Genomic DNA, 21,399 nt, shown 5'->3' on the forward strand with positions numbered 1-21,399 from the left:
GCCCCCGCGCCGGGCCCGCCGCCGGGGGCAGGTGCGGGGCCGGGCCGGGGGCGGCGGCCGCGGGGCCACCTCGGGCGGACCCACCTCGGGCGGACCCACCTCGGGCGGTCCCGGCCCGCACTCGGGGAAGCAACGCGGGGCTGCCCCGCACTCGGGGCCGCCCGCCGAGCCCGGCCCGGCCGCGGTGCCTCCGCAGACATCGCGGGAGCGGCGGGCACGGAGCGGCCGGCGCGGGGCAAACCGCGAGGGGATGGGGATGGGGGTGAGGGTGGGGATGGAGCGGGGCCGGACGAGCTGCAGCGGTGCCCCCGAGTCCGGGCGCGGCAGGACCCGCGGGCAGGGGCAGGGCGGGCACCGCCGTCCCACGCGTGTCCGGGCTCGGCCGTGCGGTGCGGGGCCCGCACCGAGGGGGGCTGGAGCACTGGTGGCCGCCACCGGCGGGTGTCACAACCCTGGGCGCATCTTGCCCAATGCCCCGCAGGAAGCCCGCGCCGCTCCGCCGGGCCCACGGGAGGCTGGGGGGGGGCTCTTTTGCAGCGAATTTCCTCATTTTTTGTTGCTTTATTTTTCTAAGTAGCAAAGAATGCGAGGGAGGTTCTGAGAGGCGTGTTGGGTAAACAGAGATATAAGCCTCTTTCTTTAAAACAAACGAGCAGATTATTTACCTGATTAAATAGGTATTTTGAGCAGGTTGAAGGCTGTTTTTGTGAACATACCATATTTGGCTCCATGGATTTTGGCAAAGCTGGGCTCCTCACCGGGGCTGGGGAGCTGCCCATGGACTCACCAGCTCTTAAATCCTTTTTATAAGCAGAACTTAATGTGCTTCTCAAAGGAGGCCAGCATCATTACCCCACTGGGGATGGGGAAACTGAGGCACTAGCGAGGGAAGTGACTCGCCAGAAGTGGCTGGACAGGTTAGTCACAGGGCTGGAAGGAGCCCAGGTGTGTTTGTGCACCAGGATACACTGCACCCACAGAGTGTCCTGAGCCCAGAGACCCAACTGCAGCTCACTCATCACCTCAGCACTGCTGCATTTGCATGGGCAAAATGCACGGGCAGCGCAGCCGGAGGGCAGGGAGAGGGAAGAGGAGAGGGGAGTCATTTGTGGAAACCACAAGTATTCCGGCTTTGCCTGGAAAAAATCTAAACAAAGTCTGCTAAAGCAGAGCCACCCAGAGACCCTCCAGGCCAGGAAGCAGGTGGGGACAGCAGTGTCAGGCAGGAGGCAAGTGTGCCCTGCCCAGGGCTGCCCAGCCAAGCAGTGCTCCGGAACAGAGCCCTGCACAGGACTCACTTTCCCACCTGGTGCAGTCAAGCTCCTGCTTTGAGATGGGCAAAACTTTATCAGCATCACCCTGACTTCCTCTGGTTTCTAACCACACCATCGGCTCCAACCAGCCCTGTCACACAGTGCTGCCATTAAAATCCTGCCTGTCTGTGCTGGCCCCAACACAGGCACCGGCCCGGCCAACAGCACCCACAATCCTCGGCACAGCCTGCCCTGGTCCCTATGCCAGTCAGACACCACAGCACCTGCCAGGGAATATTCCACCCGGGGAACTGATGGACAGTAGCAGAAATGTTTGTGCTGGCTCTGTAGGAGCTCAGTTTGGGCCCAACGCTTCCTTCCAGGTGTGAGGTTGCTGACAGGTCCCGTAAGTTCACTGCATTTCACATCACACAGATTTCCCCATTTTTGCCTCTCCTGTGAACTTAATATTTAAGCAGTGGGAGTTCTGGTCACTGCTGCTGTTCCCTGAGTGAGTGGCCCCAGCTGTATCTCCACCTCCTTACGAAGAGGAACACACACTCTAACATGGATGTGTCACTGCACATACACAGCCCCACAGACCCTCTAAACATACCTGTTCTTCTACGTGCACCGAGCTGAGCACGTTCACACATCAGTATCCAAATGTTCCCCACCCCTCCCATCCCTGCACGCACACGCAACATGCATATGCACTCCACAAAGAAAATGATACTCTGTGCTCACTGACATTCAAATACACACATATCCATACAGCATGACACACATGAACCCACACACACAACCTAAACACACCCGGAGGATCCCCTCCGCAGACTTCCCACTGTCCCTCCCACTCCTCTTTGCAGGAACAACTTGCCAAGGTGTTTTTTCAGGTGAAGTCCACGCCCTACAGCTGACGCAATGGCAAGGCCTGATTTCCTATCTCAGCGATCTCCAGTCACAGGATCAGGTTTTATTTCCCCATCCTCCCTCCTTTGCCTCTTACCCAAGAAAAGTTGGTTCTTTCCTCTCTCAGGGGCTCTGGAGCTTTCTGCTCCCTTGGGGACCCCTGTGCCCCCCATGAGAGCAGCATCTCCCCTCCTTCCCCTATCCCTCCAGGGTATGGATATACCTGAGGGAAGGCTGCCTCTGACCGTCTCCCCCTGCACCCCAGGAGCACTTGAGGGAAGGCAGCACCCCTCACCCTGCTCTGAACTGTGCTGCTGTGCCACAGCAAGAGCCACCCCAGCCACGGCTGCCCTTTCATGGCAGGTGAAGCGATCTCTCCTTGTCCCTTCACACCCTCCCAGGGGCATCAGGAGCTCTCAGTAATTAATGTTTGCCAGGTGCTCAGAGATCCTCAGATGAAAAGTGCAATGGGAGGGGGAAGGATGATTAATTTATTATTATTATTACAGTTTAATGCTTTCCCCGCAGACAGTGTGCCAGGGCTAAGCAGGGAGTGAGTCACGCTGATATGTGGGACATCCCCCTTTTTGTGTCTCTTCTACCTTTGTTTCTTACGCTTAGCCCATTTTCTTGGCAGTTTCTCCCTCCTTAGCTGGAGCTGACCCCGGGGCCTGGGGCCGTGCTCTGGATTCATGTGGGCTCAGGGCGCTGGTTCCCAGATTGCAGGTTGGAGATCTGGCAGCGCTGTGCTCCTCCTCCTGCTCCTGCTTGGGGAGTCTATTAGGCAAATGCTCTTGCCCTATTTCTGTAATTTTGTTTGATTTCTGTTTCGTCAAGGGAGGCGCCCGGAGGCCTCGGGGCCTGGGTGGCAGGAGCAGACAATCCGTGCTTTCTTTCCCTTTCCTTCTCCTTCCCTCCTTCCTTCTCAATTCAGTTTCAATCACATTATTGGCACATGGTGCCCCAGAACACATTGCCAAAGCGGCTGTGCCGAGTCTCACTGTGCCGGGTGGGGCTCTGCTGGGATCATCCTGCCGGTTGCCATTCCTTGGCCTTGCTCAAACAGTTTGACACCAGCTCCCCACCATGTGGCTGCCGCTTTTTCAGACACTCCACAGCTTCCAGCACCTGCTGGAAGCCAAATACTGCTCATCTCTTGACCACTTCCCAGACGGAATGACTGTAGCGGGAGCAGACCATACAGCACTGAACGTACACGGCATGTCCTCGTGCTCCACAGGGGCCCAGAAGACTTGGGGGGAAGGAGTGGCAGGGGTTTGAATGCGCTAACAATTAGTTACAATTTACTACAGCGATTAAAAGTGCAGCCTGGGGATTTCAGGGCGAGGAGGCAAGGGCAGAGTGCTACCCAGGCATCGCGGCCAACAGGGAAGGTACCTGGCACTCAAATGCAGGCACTCTGCCTGCAAACCCAGCAAGTGCCACCCTGAGCCAGCCCAAAGCTGCCCCCACAAAGCCCCCGAGCCCCAGCTTGGCACACTGGGATGAACTCCAGAGGCACCAGGAAACTGCTGCCCAGTGACAGGTCACAGACTGGGCAAGACCCAGCTGTAAAACATGGGGCAAGTACAAAACAAAACAGTGATTTCTGTGAAGAGGAGCTGCAAACCAGCTGTTCCTGCACAGACATGCTTGGATGCAAACGAAAACGTGAGCACTTGCCATGTGCACGCACATACAGAGTCACATGTAAGTGCACAAACATGTGACTGCCGTGTGTATGGTCCTGGCACACCAGAGTGACACCCACCTGGGCACCCAGGGCAGGGCAGGATTGTCACGGATGGTTTGGCAGTGACTGTCCTGCTCTGGACACATGTGGAAGGCCTGATGTCACGGAGATGCAAAGGGGCTCTGGGTAGAGAGGAGCTGCTACCCTAGTTACTCCACAGGGCAATGACTTGCCCCTCAGCAACTGTGTCCTGCCGTGGGCTGAGGACACTGGCACACAGGGCTCTCAACACACAGCCCAGCAAGCAACAGAGATGGGACAGGCAGAGAGACAAGCTGGATTTTACAGGATTCTGAAGCTGTTGGAGGAGTAGGGCTGGTATCCATAAATTCACTCTGGATTTGGCCTGGCTTGGGCAGGAGCAAAAGGAGAAAGGAGGGAAGGCAAAGGGAGCAAAGAGTCTGCTCTGCTCCACCTGCCCCATCACAGGCAGAGGCCATGTCAGCCCTGCTCCCAAGGGGTCACTGAGATGGATACAGAGCAGGGTTGGGGACTGTCCCTGATGGAGCAGGTGAGACAGACATTCATTAGAAGTGATAGCAGGGAAGTGAGGGGAGATGATGGAGAAGGTAAGAAACGGGCAGCAGACCCCAGGCTGCACACAGCAGGGACTGACTGCCATTCCTCCTCTGGGATGTGCCAGCAGGATCCCCCCCACGGCACCGGGAGGGCAGGCGAGGCGTCCCGTGCTGCAGCACCCTCGTGTCCGCCGGGGCTGGCCCTGCCTGTGCAGCGGGGCTGGCTGAGCACCGCCGCTGCCCACCGGGGATGTGGCAGCACGCACGGAAGGGGCTCGGAGTGAGCCCATTGCCGCGCCGGCACGGCCCCGGCACGGCTCTGGCACAGCCCCGGCACAGTCCGGCACGGCCCCGGTACAGTCCGGCACAGTCTGGCACAGTCCCGGCACGGCCCCGGCACAGCTCTGGCACAACCCCGGCACAGTTCTGGCACAGCCCCGGCACAGCTCTGGCACAGCCCCGGTACAGTCAGGCACGGCCCCGGTACAGTCTGGCACAGTCTGGCACAGTCCTGGCACGGCCCCGGCACGGCTCTGGCACGGCCCCGGTACAGTCCGGCACGGCCCCAGCACAGTCCGGCACAGTCTGGCACAGCTCTGGCACAGCTCTGGCACAGCCCCGGCACAGCCCCGGCACAGCCCCGCGAGCCGGGCCGATGGCACACGGACACACCGTGCAGAGCCAGCTCTCAGCCCGTCGCAAGCGCGGCCGCGGCCCCCCGGGAGCCCTGGCAGGGGCCGGAGGGTGCGGGGAGCAGCGGCGGGCGGTAAGTGTGAGGCAGACGCAGCGATTGCATTACTGAAGGAGCCCGGGCTGGCAGTGCCGAGCTATCGTCCCTGTAATCCTGTTAGCCAGCAATCTCCATTCCGAAAGAGCTTCATTTCTTTGTGAATATTTGTAAACTAGATATCTAATGGAAAATTATAGGAAAATTATAGTGAAATTCATGACGAAGAAATCCGATTAGCCCTAATTCAATTATGCCATCTTAGCCCACACAGCACATTTCCCATTTTTTTCCCATAAATACCAATGCCAGGGGTCCGGGTAATCAAATAAAATTGAAAATCATCTTCCCATTAAATTCAATTAGCTGCAATTTCTAAAGCCTATCAGAGATTTTAATTACTAAATTATAAAATTCTCCAATGCTAAATTGAAACTAAAAAAATTGCACATCCTTGTATTTCAGAAGAAAAAAACCCAGCAGAAACCTTGAAAAATACCCTTCTCCTCCCATCAGCACCCACGTGAGCACGGGTCTGGGCAGGCTTCACCAGAGAAATGAGTGTGGAGGGACATGAGCCAGGCCTAGGGAGGAAGGTGGCTACCTCTGAGGGAAAGGGCTCAAACATCAGCTGAGATTAAAACCTAAGATCCAGCTCTATTTACAACTCGGTTGGGTTGGAAGAGGGAAGGGGAGAGGCTGGCAATCTCAGCAGTGCCTCTGCTCCTGTTTCCCACACGAGCTCCCGGGGTTCCAGCCGGTTCTCCGTGTCCCCGTGCTGCTCTGCCAGGCACTGGTGACAGGGCACGGTGCTCCTGCAGCCGGGAAACAGGAGACTCTCTAGGAGCTGAAACGAGTTTTGCCTGCAAATGGGCTCGGTGAGGCAGTCCCTCGAGTCTCTGTGTGCCAAAGCCGGGGCAGGAGAGCTGGTGATGCCCAGAGGGAAGCAGGAGGGCAGATGCTGGCTTTGTGCTTCTGATAAAGCTCCTTGAATAATAGCCATGCAAGCCCGGTCCTGACACTGAATTAAGGGAAGCTGGAGCCCTCAGCAAACTGATTTAGCTTGAAGCACTACTTCAGTGAACACGTGGGATGTTCCAGAGGAGGGGGACGTAATCACCCTTCCCCGATAGCACAGGGAACTCTCGGAGTTCACAGAGGCACCAGGCAGGCAAGCCCATCCCTAAACTGTTCTTTATTCAACAACCAAGCCAAGCAGGCGAACGGGGAACCAACAAAGCCTGTGCCTACAGATGCTCTCTTCCAGCCCTGCTTCTCCAGGGACCAGCGTGGCACAGGGACGTGGCGAGGGGCAATTAACTGTGCGAACAAGCAGAGGGAGGGGAAGTGAAGCTCAGCTCTCCAGTCACAATACCTGACCCTCCACGAGGCAGCGAGAGAGGATTTTCCGACACTGCCTTTATGCCAGAGAGCACTTCTGCGTGGTACCTTGAAGGGTTTATTCATGCACTGACATAAACACAGCCAGTTTCTAACGCATCTCCCAGCTCTAAACAGGAGCTCAGGCTGCCCCGAACCAGGCCGATACTCGGTTTAATTTACTGGGCGCCCGAAAGTTGCCAGCAGGGAGTTGCCCGCAAACAGAACAACAACAAAAAAGTTAATGATCTGGGCTTTTTCTTTAATAAATAGGCAAACTGGCTGAGCCGGATTGTTGGCTGGGATTCGTCTCCCCTTTATCACCCTGGAGCTTCTGTGACACATTCTCCAAATCATCAGCATTTTGCAATTTGAGGTCGTTACCAAATACTATTTTTTTGCCAAGGAAGGGAGAAAAATAAATTAATAATTAAGAAGCCCAAGCAAGGGAGAGGCTGTGGGTTGGATGGCGCTGCCACCTCCGCGGGGATTGCTCAGGCACCTGGCTCCCGCCCAGCGCGCACCTCGGTCGCCGGCTCACCCTGGAATGTGGCGCTGGCACCCAAGTGCTACTCGATTTTACTACGAATTAATCAAAGTCTCTTCTGCAAACGTCTAACGCTAAATCACCACTGGCTGAGCTTCAAATGCAATTCTCCCGGTTCCAGGGATTCGGCGCAAGGAGATTACCAGCTCCAGGTGAAAAGCTGAAGGGGGTTTCCTCTCTGCACATCTCCCGGTTCTCCAAGGCATCAGCCTCTCCCAGCTGGAAGGAGAATAGATTTCCTGCAACTCTTCTCCCGCTCACAGCAGGTAACCACACAGACATTCAAGATACGCTGGGATAAATCTGCCTGTGCTGCCTGGCTGGAGTGTACTTACACCAAGGGGGAATTTGATGTGACTGTGAGCCAGCACAGCGCTGGGTGTGCCTGTGCCCCCACGATCCCAAAGCTGTGGACGCCCCTCCACATCTGAGGGCGTGTGGGGCTGTGCCCCGTGTGGTCTGGCTGCGCGCACGGCCTCGTGGCCACGCGTGTGCGCGGGGCTGTGCGGTCACACGTGGCTGCCGCAGCCACGGCTACACAGACGTTCTCTGCGGGCGTTCCTGCCCTGTCACTGTGTGCATGTCTCATTTGTCTCCGAACCTGCCGTCCTGAGCACCCTCTCCATTCCTGGCCAGCCCCCAGAAGACGGGTTGCCACGGCTGATGCTCTGTGTGGCATCAGCACACGTCCTCACACCGCTCGGCAGACACGGCCCTGCCCTGAGCCATGGGCGAGCTCTACTCCCCTCTCCACACTTTGCCTGTCTCAGAGCCCTCTCGTATTTTCAGTGCTCACCAGACCGTGAATTCACCTTCATACCAGTTACAGGGTTATTTAGCTTCTCCTGACGCTGATAACCACCAAACTTTCACTGGCAGCTCAGCCTTCCCCTGGGAGACACACAGCAGTCCTCTCTCCCGTGCCCACAGTGCCCCCACCCACGCACACCCACCAGGAGCACGGGGACAGGACACAGTGCCTGGGGACACTGCTCACCCGCCAGCCACAGTCTCTTATCCCCACCCACATCTACACTGTCAGAAAGAGCAACAGAGCAGAAGAGTTAAAAACCGGATGGAAAGAATGAAATAGAGAAGAGGGGGAGAGAGAGAGAAGAGGAAAAGGATGATAAAGCAAAACCAGTACAACCAGAGAAGGAAAAATCCCCAAGACAGCAGAGAAAGGAGCAGGGAGGGAGGCAGGAAGAGTGCAGGGATATACTGTGGAGTTTTGCCCCTGTACACCCCACAAAGCAACACTCTCCATCATTTGACATTAACATACTCTACAGCTCTCCCTGAAATCTTAGGAATCAACTAGACAGCCCTTGTGCAGCAGCTGGACTAGCTGTGCGTGGGCTGGGGCACTGCTGAGGAGAAATGAGGACGATGAGCCTGTATGGGAAACATGGGACTCCCCCCAGGGTGCCCAAAGGCCGTGGGAGTACAGAAAGCCCCAAATGGGAGGGTGAAACCTCAGTGCAGAGCCACGCACAAGGAAGGTCAGCAGCCTGTCCCTCCTACTGATCCCCTGTCACGAGGAAACCCTCTCTGCTCTCCTTTGCTGGCCCAGAGCCACCTCTGCCACTCTCCCTCCCACTGGCTCGGAGCCATCACTGCCTGTTCCCCCTGCTGCAGACCTGTAAGGCACCTTTTTGCCAGCTTTCCCCTCTCCTGCCACAGCCCCTGTCTCTTGGCATCATGTCTTTGGCCCAGGGCATCGCTGCTCACCCCTGGCCACGTGGGCTTTGCTCCCTGGTCTCCTGGGCTTTCCCATTCTGACTGAACAATTCCCAGTTGAAGCAAGTGCTGCAGCGACATTTCACTCTGCAACCAAGCATGTGCTGACAGCGAGTGGCATCCCCAGGAGCTCCTGCCTGGCCCCCAGGGCTGTGCAGGGCCAGACTCTGCTGACGAAGTGCACAAGTCACTGCACAACTTGTGGGGCCTCTTCCCATCCTGGCTCTGCCCCAAGCTGTCTGCAGCCAGTCACCCATCCCACTGCAGCCATCCCCACCTCCTGTCCTGCACAGCCCCACGGAGCAGCTTAGCCCCTTATCCCAGGAGACAAAATCAAAAAATCCCCCCTCCTTTGGTCCAGGGATTTCACCTCTGCTGGTGTAACAGGGAGCTCAAATTGGGCACTTTGTTATCTTACCACAGGTGTGGAATAGGGACAAACTCAAACATGACTCCTGTCCTCCATCAAGTGTGCAACAGCACATTCTCACAAGCACAGGCTGTGCACAGGCACATTATATGGAACAGCATGAATCTGGGAAGGGAGCAGGTAGGGGCACTGAGCTGCTCTTGTGCCTCAGGCAGTTGTAGCTGACCCTACCTAACACCAGAGACTGCAACACAGACAGAACTGGTGTGACTTTTGGGGTTGTCCTGGGCAGGGCCAGGAGTTGGGTTTGATGTCAGTCCCTTCCAACTCAGGATATTCTATGATTCTATGACACTATGAACTGCAAGAGCCCAAAGGGACAAGAACAGGATGGACCAAAGCAGTAGCTCAGGCACAAATTCATCACAGCCAAAGACTTTCGTCACAAGTTCATCACAGCCAGACACTTCCCCCTGTTCTCCAGCTTCCTTGGGATGGTTCCTACCGCTGGAACTTTTGTTGGATTCACGTGGCCACCCAGCACAGGTAGATCTGTGGAAAGACGGCAGAGACACCCCCGCAGCCTCACCTGCCCCGGGAGCACACCCCGGGCTCTGCTTTCCCGTATCGCCACGAAAAAAAATCTCTGTGCAAACAATAGATCAATAGAGCCCCCGCCTCTTCGGAAGGAAAACAAACACCCGGATCACCGCAAATTAGAGAATGTTTCGCTTCACTTCATCCAAACAGGCTGACAATTTTTTTGGGTTGTTGCCACGGCGACAGAATAACACAGCGTTCAGCCTGTTGCAGAACAATCAATTAAGTTAATGCCTCGGAGTGCCTGTTTACCCTTCCATTTAGGAGGTGCTGCTCTCGCTCACTTGCTTTCTCTCTTGCTTGTTTCAAATTTCTCATCCTTTGCTTCCTGCTCCTATTTCTTCTCTATTTAACCTAAAATAAAGTCCATCCCTTCAACTACCTTCTGGCTTCTAAGGAGACTCCCACTTTTTGGCATTATCACCTGGAATAGTTTTTTCCTCTCTCTGACTCCTGTCCTTTCTCCTTTCTTCCTGGAAAAACAAAGAGACTGGGTATTTACCTTTACCTTGCATGGTACAACCCTGTCCCCTCCTTCTGGTGTGCTCAGGAACTTGCAAAGTTTCTAAACATCCCCTGGGCAGAAGGAGCACCTTCAAAAGAGGCAAAGTAACTCTGCTTTTAACAAGATGAGGTAACTTTTGAGCTGAAGACCTATGAAGTGATCAGCCACCCTGCCATTGTTGCTGGTTTTCACACTGTGAGCCACAACCATAAATGAAGAACCATCTTGTGCTAAAAACTGAAAAGGAGAACTATAAAAGGGCCTCACAAGGGCCTGTGTCTCATCCTGTGGTCCATGTCAAATGAAACTCCTAAATATGTGCTTAAATGACTTTGGCTTCAGTGAAACTCATCCCAGTGCTCAAAGCATTGTGCTGAACTGAGCCTGGGCACCAAGGCCAGCAGATTATGGCAGATCCATCATCCCAGTCCTCTAAAATAAAGGATGCCAAAGCATCTCTTGGCTCTGCCCTGGCCACCAGCAGTTTGCCAGGCCTTTCACAGGCTGACATGCTCTTGCCACTGATCATGTGGGTTTATTTCCTGCCTTGCTGGCAGCGTGAGCAGTGACACTTGGCTGTGTAGCTTCACTGCCTGTCTGCAGCCACGTTCCCATCCTTGCCCTGCAAGCAGTGATAACAGCCCTGGGTCTCCCCCAGCCCTCCTGCAGACTCTGCTGCACCGAAAGCACAGCTCTGACATCCTGGGGGGAAATGAGGTACCCAGGAGTGCAAGGATTTATCCAAGGCCAAGCCTGAGATATAATTCAGGGCTTCTATCTCCACATCTCTCTGCACCCTGGTGCTGTCTTCCTCATCAGCACAAAATTCCTATGCTTTTCTCTGAAACCTCAGGAAAGGTGTCCGCTTCCCGCACATCCTCATACACAGGAATTAAAGGACAAGGCAGAGGCAAGCACAATGTGAAAACAGGGAGATTCCATGATACTGTCTTCTCATCCTGCCACCAGCAACAAGTGCCTAAATGTAAGGTGCACATTAATTTAGCATTGAACAGATGGAACAAAACTGCAGGCAACCAGACAGAGAAGGGGGGTGCTCAGACACAAGGAAAAATTACAGTAATAGGGTCAAATACAACATTTCCCTGCTTCCCATGCTGGATCCTTTTCCAAGGATTCCATTCTCCCGAGCTAACACTGGAACCCTGCTCACGGGGAGCACCAAGGCTGCTCAGGGGCTGCAGGACCCCGTGCTGGCAGGTCCCACCAGTGCTCCCTCTCCCCCTCCCTGAGAAGAAGTTGTCAGCAGAACCTGTTGGAGCAGGGGCTCGTTGACTGCTCCCTGTCCATTACAGCCCGGATTATAAGCATATTGCACAGTGCTCTCTGCACGGTGCTGGGGAAATCCAATACGCTGAAAGGTTAATGCAATCAATTAGGGTGACAAGGAAGTAGAGTAAAGCCTTCTGAGTAGATGAAAGGGAGAGAGAGATGGAGACAGGGAAAAGCAAAGAGAAGCGGGGGGGAAGGAGCAAAGAGTGGGAGGAGGAGGAGGAAGATGGTATACAAGGCTTGTGCTGCAGACCACAGGGCACTGGTGTGGCATGGACAGGGTTGTGTGATCCACAGAGACGAGGCAGGCCATGGATCCCCAAGGCAGCAGGTAGGCCAGGACTCCCTGTTCTTGGCCCCTCCTGCCTTCTCCTGCAGAACCACAGCTGCCCAGGCTGTCCTGCCTCCAGCCTGCTCCCTGATGCTCTTCACCGGGGGACTGGCAACACTCCCTGAGCCTTTCCTGCCCATCTCCCACAAGGGATGGAAGCAACTGCTTGAGTTCAGAGTTGCTGTGCAAGGCAAAGGATCTCAGCAAGCCATGGGGGAGCATAACGGGAGGTGAAAGAGGGAACAGGAAGGACAGAGAGAACTTCCTCTGGCATCTCTGTGTAAACCTCCTAGCTAGGCACTGGTCATCACCACCTGCCACATGCCTGCACCTATCCCCTGGTGTCTTTTGGTCTGGCTCTGTGGCATCTCAACCCTGCCAGTCTTGGGAGCACCTGTAACAGAGGTGAGGTCCTTCTCTCTTACTCTTCCAGCCTCCTTCCACATGCATCAGCCTGGGCTCTCCTGCAGGGCCAGAGGACAAACCCCAGCCATGCCCCAGCTGCAGCAGGTTCACCTCTGCCTGCAGACAGTTTGATGAGGGTGCTGAGGCTCTCAGCCCACCAGCACAGCATGAAGATCCCAGTGCTGTAACTGCATCCTGCTGCTCTGTCCAGCATGGCACAGGCCCTCCCTGGGGCATTCAGCTCAGGGGAGAGCCCTCTCCTTCCCCTCCAGCCCCCTGAACCACTGCTGCCTGGCTGAGCTCCTGCTCTCTGACTCCGGGCAGTGCAGTACTTCATTAACCTGGGCTGGCAGGTCAGCCAGCGCAGCCCCTTCCTACCACAGCTCCTGCCTGTGCACGGCTCGGCCGGGGAGAACGTGACACCGGCTCATTAGGACAAATTATTACTCTATAACCCCTGCCGCAATGTCCCTTAATATGCCTATTTAGCAAGAGACAAGTCCTGGTGGGCTCCTCGGCATTAAAACAACCTCACAAATCACCAGAGGCACAAGCACGGAGATCTCCGCTTCCGGGGGCAGCGGGGAGGGAGCTGTGCCCGGGTGGGTGCTGGAGGGGCACAGAGGTCAGGCTGTTCCCCTGCAGCAAGATGAAGCTCCTGGTGTTGCTGGGGGGATGTTCTGCAGGCAGGGAGTTGCTGTCTGGCTGTTGGCTCATTGTGCAGCCAAACGCACCCAAGGCTTCAGTTACAACGAGGTGATGTTCCCTCGTTGAGAGCTGCTGAGGAAGTATTCTGGGATGCCCGTTCAAACTGCTGGGCCTGCTTCCCTCTGCCTTATCCCTGCCTAACTCTGCCCTCAGGACTACCATCAGTGTCATGTTCTATGTGAGACCTACAAGATACAAAGGTTTCCCTGTCACATTCCCAAGTCAGTGCCTGGCTTCCCAAACCCACCCATAACACTAACCCCACCTGCCAAGTCCTTCAGGTTAACCAGCAAAGCCAGAGAGCAAGTTTGGGAGCTGACACTGCTGGCAGGCTCTGTGTGCTGCCTCCCCACGTGAGGCCGTGCTACATTTCAGGGGATAAGCCCATTGCACATGAGAGCAGTGGGCTCACATCTTGTGGGGAGGGCAGGGCTGTCATCTGTCTGGGGCTGATCCAGAGATTACAGAACCGCTGCAGTTTTGGGCACAGTGAGTGAGATATCACAGGGGGAGACAGAAACGTGGGCCAATGTCAGAGGATGGCTGCTACCAAACAGCAACAGGGAGCATGAGGAAATCAACCTCCTGACCGGCCTCTGGGAGAGGGAAAAGGGAGAAATAAAACAGCGATTCACGTAACAGAGAGAAGTGGCAGCAGTGCCAGGCAGGAGAGAGTGAGGAGGAAAAGTAATGGAAAGAAAATAAGAAAGTGTGAAAAGTGTGTGATGCCGGGCACAGAGGAGGGGAGGATGAGAGCACAGGGACGGAGAAATGAGGGACCTGGGAGAAAGAGAGAGAGAGGGAGGGCGGGAGGCAAAGGAGGAGAAAAGAGCAAGAATAGCCACGCAGCGAGGAGCACGCGGGCGAGGCAGAGCGCTGTAACCAGGGTTGTGAAGCATGAAAAGGGAAGAATCTGCCTGTTCCTTTCAGCGCTCGGAGCATGGCGCTCGGTGGTGACCTACACTGTGCCCGGCTGTGATCACGTTTTCAGGGCCACTGCCTGCCGATCCCAAACAATGATGGGGAGCCTTTGAAGCCAGAGAAAGAAGCCGCAATGTGAACTGGGGACTTTCTTTTTTTTTTCTTCTTCTTCTCCTTTCCCCCCCCCCATTTTCTTAAGGGCCGGGGGAAGGAGGGAGGAAAAGGAAGGCCTGAAGTGGTGGGGGGAAGGTTGGGGGAGAGGTTGCAAGGACAAAACAGAGAGTTGCTCTCGGTGGGGTGCCTCGAAACGAGAGAGACAAAAAGAAAACAAACAGTTTATGAGTAGGGCACATGCTGCCTGTGTCTGCCTGCCCCGCGCTGCCGGCCCCCTGTGCTCCCAGGGAGGCTTCTGTTCCCCAGCAATGATGGATGGACGCACAGGGCCATTCAGCCCTGCCATGTTACAGCAGCGGTATTTACATAACACTGGCCTTCCACCGGTCACCTCTGACACTGCCCAGCCCGGCCTGGGGCCCCCTCCCACCCCAGCCAGCCCGGGCCCCTCACATGGCCCTGGGACTCAGCCCCTGAGCTCCCTGGAACCGGGCGTCAGGGGTCCCCACTGCCGCAGGGATGCTCTGAGTGCAGGCACATCCCAGATCCCAGAGAGCGCTCCCGGCACCTCGGAGGGGATGTCCCACAGGGCAGAGCACTGCCCACCCTCCCCATGGCCACTCCTGCCCTCAGAGCTGCCGAGGTGCCTGGGCAGGGAGAGGAGCAATGGGAGAGGCCAGCCGTGGCAGTGCTGCAGGGGGTACCGAGCAGGGACACAGGGAAGAGGGTGGGAACTCTCCAGGTGACACACAGGGAGCTCAGAGGTTCTCCTGGGGCCACAAGGAAGGGCCAGAGAGAGCAGGAACTGCCTTGGCTTGGCAGGGACTTCTCAGTAACCATCATCTGAGATGGCACAGGGAATCTCTGACCCAGCACATGGAAATGAGGCATTTAAGAGACACAATCACCTGTCATTCCCATGGGTTTTAGGCCACTAACTCTTATCAGACAAAGATTAAGTGACCATCCAGCTCTAGAAGACCACAAAGCTGAAATTTTTTTGCAGTAAGACAGACCGTGACAGTCTAGCTAAAGGGAAAACCCAGAAAAGTCAGGATTCTGCTGGAGACAGAGCTGCTTCCATCCTACCACCACGGTGCTGCAGTCTGAATAGATAAAACTGTGCCAGAGGAGGAGGAGAACAGGCACATCACCATCTGAATTATGTGAACTGAGCTCAGCAAAACTTCACAGTAGATGGAGACTGCATCCTATTCAGTGAAAGGACCTTATCCATCTCCCCCAGCCCACATGGATGAAGATGAAGCAGTACCCTCTCACCAAAACCCTCACACAGTTTTTTATCTGTAAAGATAGAGGCAGGAGAGCAGATATTGAGGAAAACCCGCAGTGACAAAACCAGGTGCCAGAACAATTGGTGTACAAAGACAAAGACAGGATTAGGACACACACAGGCCATGACTGCAATAGACCTTCTTCTGTTTCCATCTCTGTAACTAATACTGGTTCAACCCCAGAAGTTCTAGTGCAGACACAGCCACAGTGAGCAGGCCATAAGTGTGAGAGACACGCAGAGGAAAAGAGAACCCAGGAGGGCGTAGTGACATACCCATTGCAGTCTGAAGTCTCTCCTACCTTTCGGAGATTTCAAGGCCTGGTTTCTTGCCTCGTTTTTAGCTCTAAATTCACTTCATTCTGGAAGGGGAAAAGAAAGGATCCAGTTAACACACAGGGAATATTTGAGCAAGAGCCAAGGCACAGACAACTCACAACACCTGGGTGAGAACCCAGCTGCAAGCAGGGCCAGCCTGGGATATTCAGACTCCACAAAGGGAACAAAATGCTTTCCTTGCTCCTGGCTGTACCCCACAGTGCCACACACCCCGCCAGACACACCGTGCTCTGGCACTTCTCTGTGGAAGAGGCTCCCAAGGAGGCTTGGGAATAATTTCCCATAGAGAGAGCAGCTATTACTGGCCTGAATCCTGCTCTCCAGGTATCAGAGACAGACCTCCTGCTGGTCTGCACCACGCTCTGCCCACATATCCAAGGCTGCCTTCTGCTCCATGTCAAATTTTTCCCTTCCCAATCTTCCCATTTCCTCTGCTGACCCCTCTTTCACAGAGGTTCACCCGTGTGCTAATGCTGAGGCCTCCCTTGCACACCAGTGGGGCACAAGATGATGGGGTGCAGGGCTGGGTCCCAGTGCACTGAACCCCTTTATCCACTCATCTGTGCATTTTCTACCCTGGAGAATCCAGAGAGTGAGGAGGAAAGAGAAAAGGGACAGGGGAAAAAAAAGTCACAGCAAAACACATGAAAAGTAAATTGAATTATTTAAAACCATATGTTCCAAAAATGTGACAGAGCATAAAAGCCGTGCCGTGAGACTTCAGGAGGGGGTTATCCTGCGCAGGAGGAGAGCTCGCGGGAGGGGGAGGATTGATCCACAGCCAGCCAGGGACCTCCCTCTCCCAGAGCCAGGAGGGGGCCGCCAGCACGGGGTGGCTCCACGCACAGTGGTGAGGGTGCTCGGGCTGTTCCTGCAGCCTCTGTTTTGCAGCCCTGCCAAAACAGCTCCCACAACTGCCCGCAGTGGCAGTGCAGTGACAAACTGCCCCGAGGTCACGCACAGCCAGCCGCGGTGGAATCCAGCTCTCCACACGCTCCCTCTCCGGATGCACCAGCGGGTGCCAGGACCCAGCCCCTCTTTAGCCCCTGGGAGGGCAGCAGTGAGAGGGACTGGGCTCAGGGGACGCTGTGCTGCCCCTGTGTCGGGGCGCTGGCGCTCCGTGTGTGTGGCCGGGCTCCTCCCGTCACTCACACTCCAGCACTGCCAAAGATAGATGCCTGGGGTTGGCTGGGACCCAGAGTGGGAAGGAGCTGGTGAGATATCCCAGATGGATGGATGGATGGACACAGAGCGCAGGGAGCCCCTCGGGTGAGGAAGATGCATAACCAGCCTGGCTCCTTCCTTTCCCACTCAAATCCTGGTGCTAACAAGGCTGAGGGCACGGCTGGAGTAACAGCTCCCCCACTTGAGGTGCTTCTCCCACCCTGGCACCCGAGGTCCTTCTGGCTCTCTCATCCCTTCTCCCACCTTTTTCTTCCCTTTGTTCTCCCTTTCCTCCTTGCTCTTTCCACTGCTTTCTCTGCCACTCTGTCACGCTCTTTTTTCTCTCCCTCCCTTTTGTTCTCTCCCCTTTTCCCGAGCTCTCTGCCTGTAACTCTCTCTGCCTTCCTGCCTTCACTCCCTCGCCCCTGCTCACGGTCAGTTCTTGGGTTTGAGTTTTTAATTGTTTTTTTTTTCCTTACTCCTCTTCTTTCGGCCGCAGCTTATCAATGATGCAAGAGGAATAACGCCAATTTACTTAGAATGTGTAATCCCCAAATCAGATTGGGGGATTGTATGAGGCAATATGACCTTGCATATGTCTCCATTAAAGCCAGCCAGGCCTCCTCTTGTATTCTGTGTTCCCAGTACATATTTAGACAGATAACGCTAATTGTACTTGACATGTCCTCTTAAGGATGGACTCTTCCCTCCCCCAGCTCTGCTTCCCTGCCTGACAATGTGCCAGAGCCCAGCCCGCTCGCTGGCAGCGTGGCACGGCACGGCACCTGCAGGGCTGCCCGGCTGGGTGGGCGCCTGGCACAGCCCCCGTGTCCAGCCCTGCTCCGGGAACGCTGGACAGACACCCCGGCACTGCCCGGCTCCACATGGGGAGGGGGCCGGAGAGGGCAAGGAGCGGGGGGAGCTCTGCTGGGACATAGTTAATCTGAGATTACACACTGTTACTGTGTCAATCGTGGATTCTCCAGGAAAAAAGCCGTCAGACAAAGAGAGGAGACTTGCTCGCCATGACCAGCTTTGAAGGTTCCCTCCTTTCCAACGAAGGGCTTCCACCCCGCACCTCTCAGCCCCCACATATGCTTTGGATAAATATTTATATCTGGCTACTGGACACCAGCTCCAGCTTCTAGGGATCATCACTGGAAAATGATAAAATCCTAGAACTGCTTGGGTTGGAAGGAACCTTTAAAGGTCATGTAGTCCAACCCCCTGCCATGGGCAGGGACACCTTCCACTATCCCAGGTTGCTCCAAGCCCCATCCAACCTGGCCTTGGACACTTCCAGGGATGGGGCAGCCACAGCTTCTCTGGGCAACATGTGCCAGGGCCTCACCACCTTCACTGTAACCATTTTCTTCCTTAAATCTAGGCTAAACTGTCCCTCTTTTAGTTTAAAACCATCACCACAATCGCTACAGGCCCCACTAAAAAGTTTGTCCCTGTCTTTCTTATAAACCCCCCCCCAAAGAAGCACTGAAAGGCTGCCTCTTCCCCGTGCCTGCTGTACACTGCTGCTCCAGAGCAGGCAAGCAGGACGCAGGAGGAGGAGGGGAGCTTATTCCAAGGAAACCAATGGATCCAAACTCTTCGCCAAAGTGGACTCAGATTTTTTTTTTCCCCTTGACACAACATCCTAATTCGACTTTTTCAGTATCTTTCCTTCAACAACCTTTTTTCCTTCCTCCCCTTCCTACCCGGCAACTGCGCATTTATTAATTCATGAGGCACTAATTAGTTCTTTGTTTAATTTTGTGTTAAACAGACTGACCGGAATGATAACGACTTGCAGCGTTGCATTACGGTCCCCAACCGCCCCTGTTTTCTGACAACAAGGGAGCGCAGTGAGACTGGCGTGATGAACCCCAATTCCCACTCCAGTTGCACTTCATTAAGTCAAAATGTGACAAGAAGCTTAGAGAGCAACTTTCAGATCGGATCGCACATAACAATTGGGCAGGAAACTTTCCGAGGGGGAAGCGGGAGCGGCACTGGCGGCGGAGGCTGGCACCGCGCAATTCCCGGCGGGCTGCCTTAAAGGAGCCGGCTCGGGCTGCCGGCCCAGCAGCACTCGGGGCACGTGCTGCCAGCCAGGGGTGCCAGGGGAGGAAGAGGAGAGGAAGGGCAGCAAGCCAAGCCAAAGGCACGGTAGGGCAGGACAGGAGGCATTGCTGCTTCCCACTGCTCTGGGTTTCCTTCGCATCGATGGGTTGTGTTGGTAACCACAGAGCCCAGGTGGGACAATCCCTCAGTGGGTCACTCCGGAGCTCCGAGGGCATCTTTAGGCACCTTCAGCTCCGTGCCTCAGTTTCCCTCCTGTAGCTCTGCAGTGAAACAGCTGGTGACCCTCAGCTGCTCTTCAGTTGTCAACAACTACACGATTATCATGGAGCCCCTAAACTGCAAAGGGGGAGGTTGAATACTGGCACTCATGTTGCTAAAACCAGAAGGGAAAGAATGGCTTGGACACCAGGGAGAGGGATGGCTGCTCTCCCAGGGAGGGAGCTGTGCCTTCATTCAACTTTGTACAGTGCCTGGCGCTCCAGTGGCACTACCAAGTTTTGGAACTGTCCTGATCAGCCTGGTATGAGCAATAAACTTGGTAAGCCACAAAGCAAGCACCCAGCACCCTGCACTCAGCCCTGTGGGTGGGAATCCAGACACCCCAGTGCTGCCCATCCCTGAACTCTGCTGAGTGCCACAAGTCCCTAGCAGCACAGGGTTTGGGTGTGTGGTCACCCATCCAGCCTGGCCCAGGCATCACCAGGCAAAAAATTCCTGAGCATCACTTACTCCTCAGCACTGGCCAACATGGCACTGACAAACAAATGACATGGATCTGTCCCAGCCTTGCTGGTACATGAAAGTGTACATTGTGGCCACCTCCTTGAGCCCCTTTTGGCTCACTGAAGGGCAGTGAAATGTAAACAGCCTACAAGAAAATGTAAAGGGTCTTAAAACACCCCCTGAGAGGATGGGTGTGTGTGAAAAGGAAAAGGAGACTTCCCAAGTGCACAGAACAAGGAAGTTTTGCTACAAATCAAATATATCTTCTGCTGCTGCATGGACATCAGCTCTGGGAATAAGCCAAGATCACCTAAAAGTGAAATTAGCTGTGAGGTCTCAATGCCTTTTGTAGCAGATATTTTTCCACACTTCTCCTCATCCCTCTCTTCTCAAGACAGGAAGACTCACCCTCACCTTGTTCCACAGAGGTCCAAAGCTCAGCTAAGGTCCAGAACACTGGTGAAGGCATGAGGGCCTCTCTGAGGGTTCATCAGGACTGGGCAGGGACACTGGAGCTGTGTGGGAGTGCAGAGCCCTGTGTCCTGGGCAGGGCAGGGCAGAGGAGGGGGCCTCACGGGATGCCCGCACAGCAGCAGCCGGTCCGTGCACTGTCAGTGTTTGCACCTGAGTGAGCTCCAACCACATGAGTCTGTGGGAAAGGGGCCAGGCTGCAGCAAGGTATCACAGCATGGTGTTTGCCAGTACACTCACAGCTGAACAACACACAGATCTGAGAGCAGACGTGTTTGTGCTGGCTTCCATCTTTCATGAATCTGGAATGCAGCAGGGACCTCTGTGACTGACAAAAAGGCTGTTCCTCCATGACAGAAATCCCAGGAAGACAGCACATCCCTCTGATTTCACTTCTGCGTGAGCTCTGGATCCCATAAAAAGGCAAATGTAGGTATTAACACTCAGCTGGAGGGTTGGACTGGTTGTCCAGTAAGGGCAGAAGCACCCATTTAACACCTGAAGGAGGGACAACTGAGAAGAACAAGAAACACACCCTGCCAGCCTAACAAGCCTTCTTGGTTTGCAGAAGGGCTGGAATATCCTGGCTGCTGTATAGCTCCAGCTGCGCAGTCCTACCCAACTATCATCTCCTGCCAATCTTGGGCTGCCCAGGGAAAAAGGCATGGGCTGAAGGAGAGGAAAGGGAACCCTTTCTTGGCTGCCATTGCAAGGCAATACCAGCAGTGCAACACAAACCAATTCCATCCACACTTGTAGGGTTACACAGCTGCCAGTGGTCCCTGCAAAGTTTTGTGCTGAGAACTAACAAGCATCCCAAATAGGTCATGGTCTGCCCCTTCTTCCTAAAACAACACGCTGAAATGTCCTAGACTCCATCCTCAATCCTCTTTAACCAGGAAAACTCTCCTCCCAGGATTATGGGCCCACTGCCCCCCTTCTCTTCCCCTCCATCTGGCTGGGAGCAGCCTGGGACCGAGCGCTCTTCCCAGCCCTGGGAGAACCCTGCAGTTTCTCTCTCATAAAAAAGAAAAATGGGAGCTATAAAAAAAGCATAGAAAAGAAAAGCAAAGCAAAGGGAAAGCACTGCGAAGGAGGAAAAGAGCAAAGCCCCCCTTCCCTTCCACCCTGTCCCCACTACCTGCCTTCAGCTCTGGGTAGAACTGCCTGCTCCTCTGCCTGAGCACTCCCCTCGGCACAGCGCTCCCCAGGGACATCCTGCCCTGCCTCTCACCCTGGCCCCTCTGCTCAA

The 21,399-nt window shown here is 55.0% G+C and overlaps 1 protein-coding gene across 8 annotated transcripts in view; it reads right to left on the minus strand.

The window, feature by feature from the left end:
* The window catches only part of CASZ1 (castor zinc finger 1), a 278,435-nt gene that overhangs the window by 90,062 nt on the left and 166,974 nt on the right, over nucleotides 1-21,399 (minus strand). For 6 of the 8 annotated variants that reach the window (XM_027658154.1, XM_027658155.1, XM_027658150.1 and 3 more), the window contains one exon: nucleotides 15,648-15,733. Coding sequence is in view for 1 of the 8 variants with exons in the window: in XM_027658155.1 (XP_027513956.1) it covers nucleotides 15,648-15,651 (4 nt within the window). In the remaining 7 variants the exon portion in view is untranslated. The remainder of the gene's footprint in view (nucleotides 1-15,647; nucleotides 15,734-21,399) is intronic. The other 2 variants (XM_027658151.1, XM_027658156.1) reach the window with 1 other exon arrangement.

The sequence above is a fragment of the Corapipo altera genome, unplaced genomic scaffold (genome assembly GCF_003945725.1).
Source record: "Corapipo altera isolate COAL_440 unplaced genomic scaffold, ASM394572v1 301, whole genome shotgun sequence".
Lineage (NCBI taxonomy): Eukaryota > Metazoa > Chordata > Aves > Passeriformes > Pipridae > Corapipo > Corapipo altera.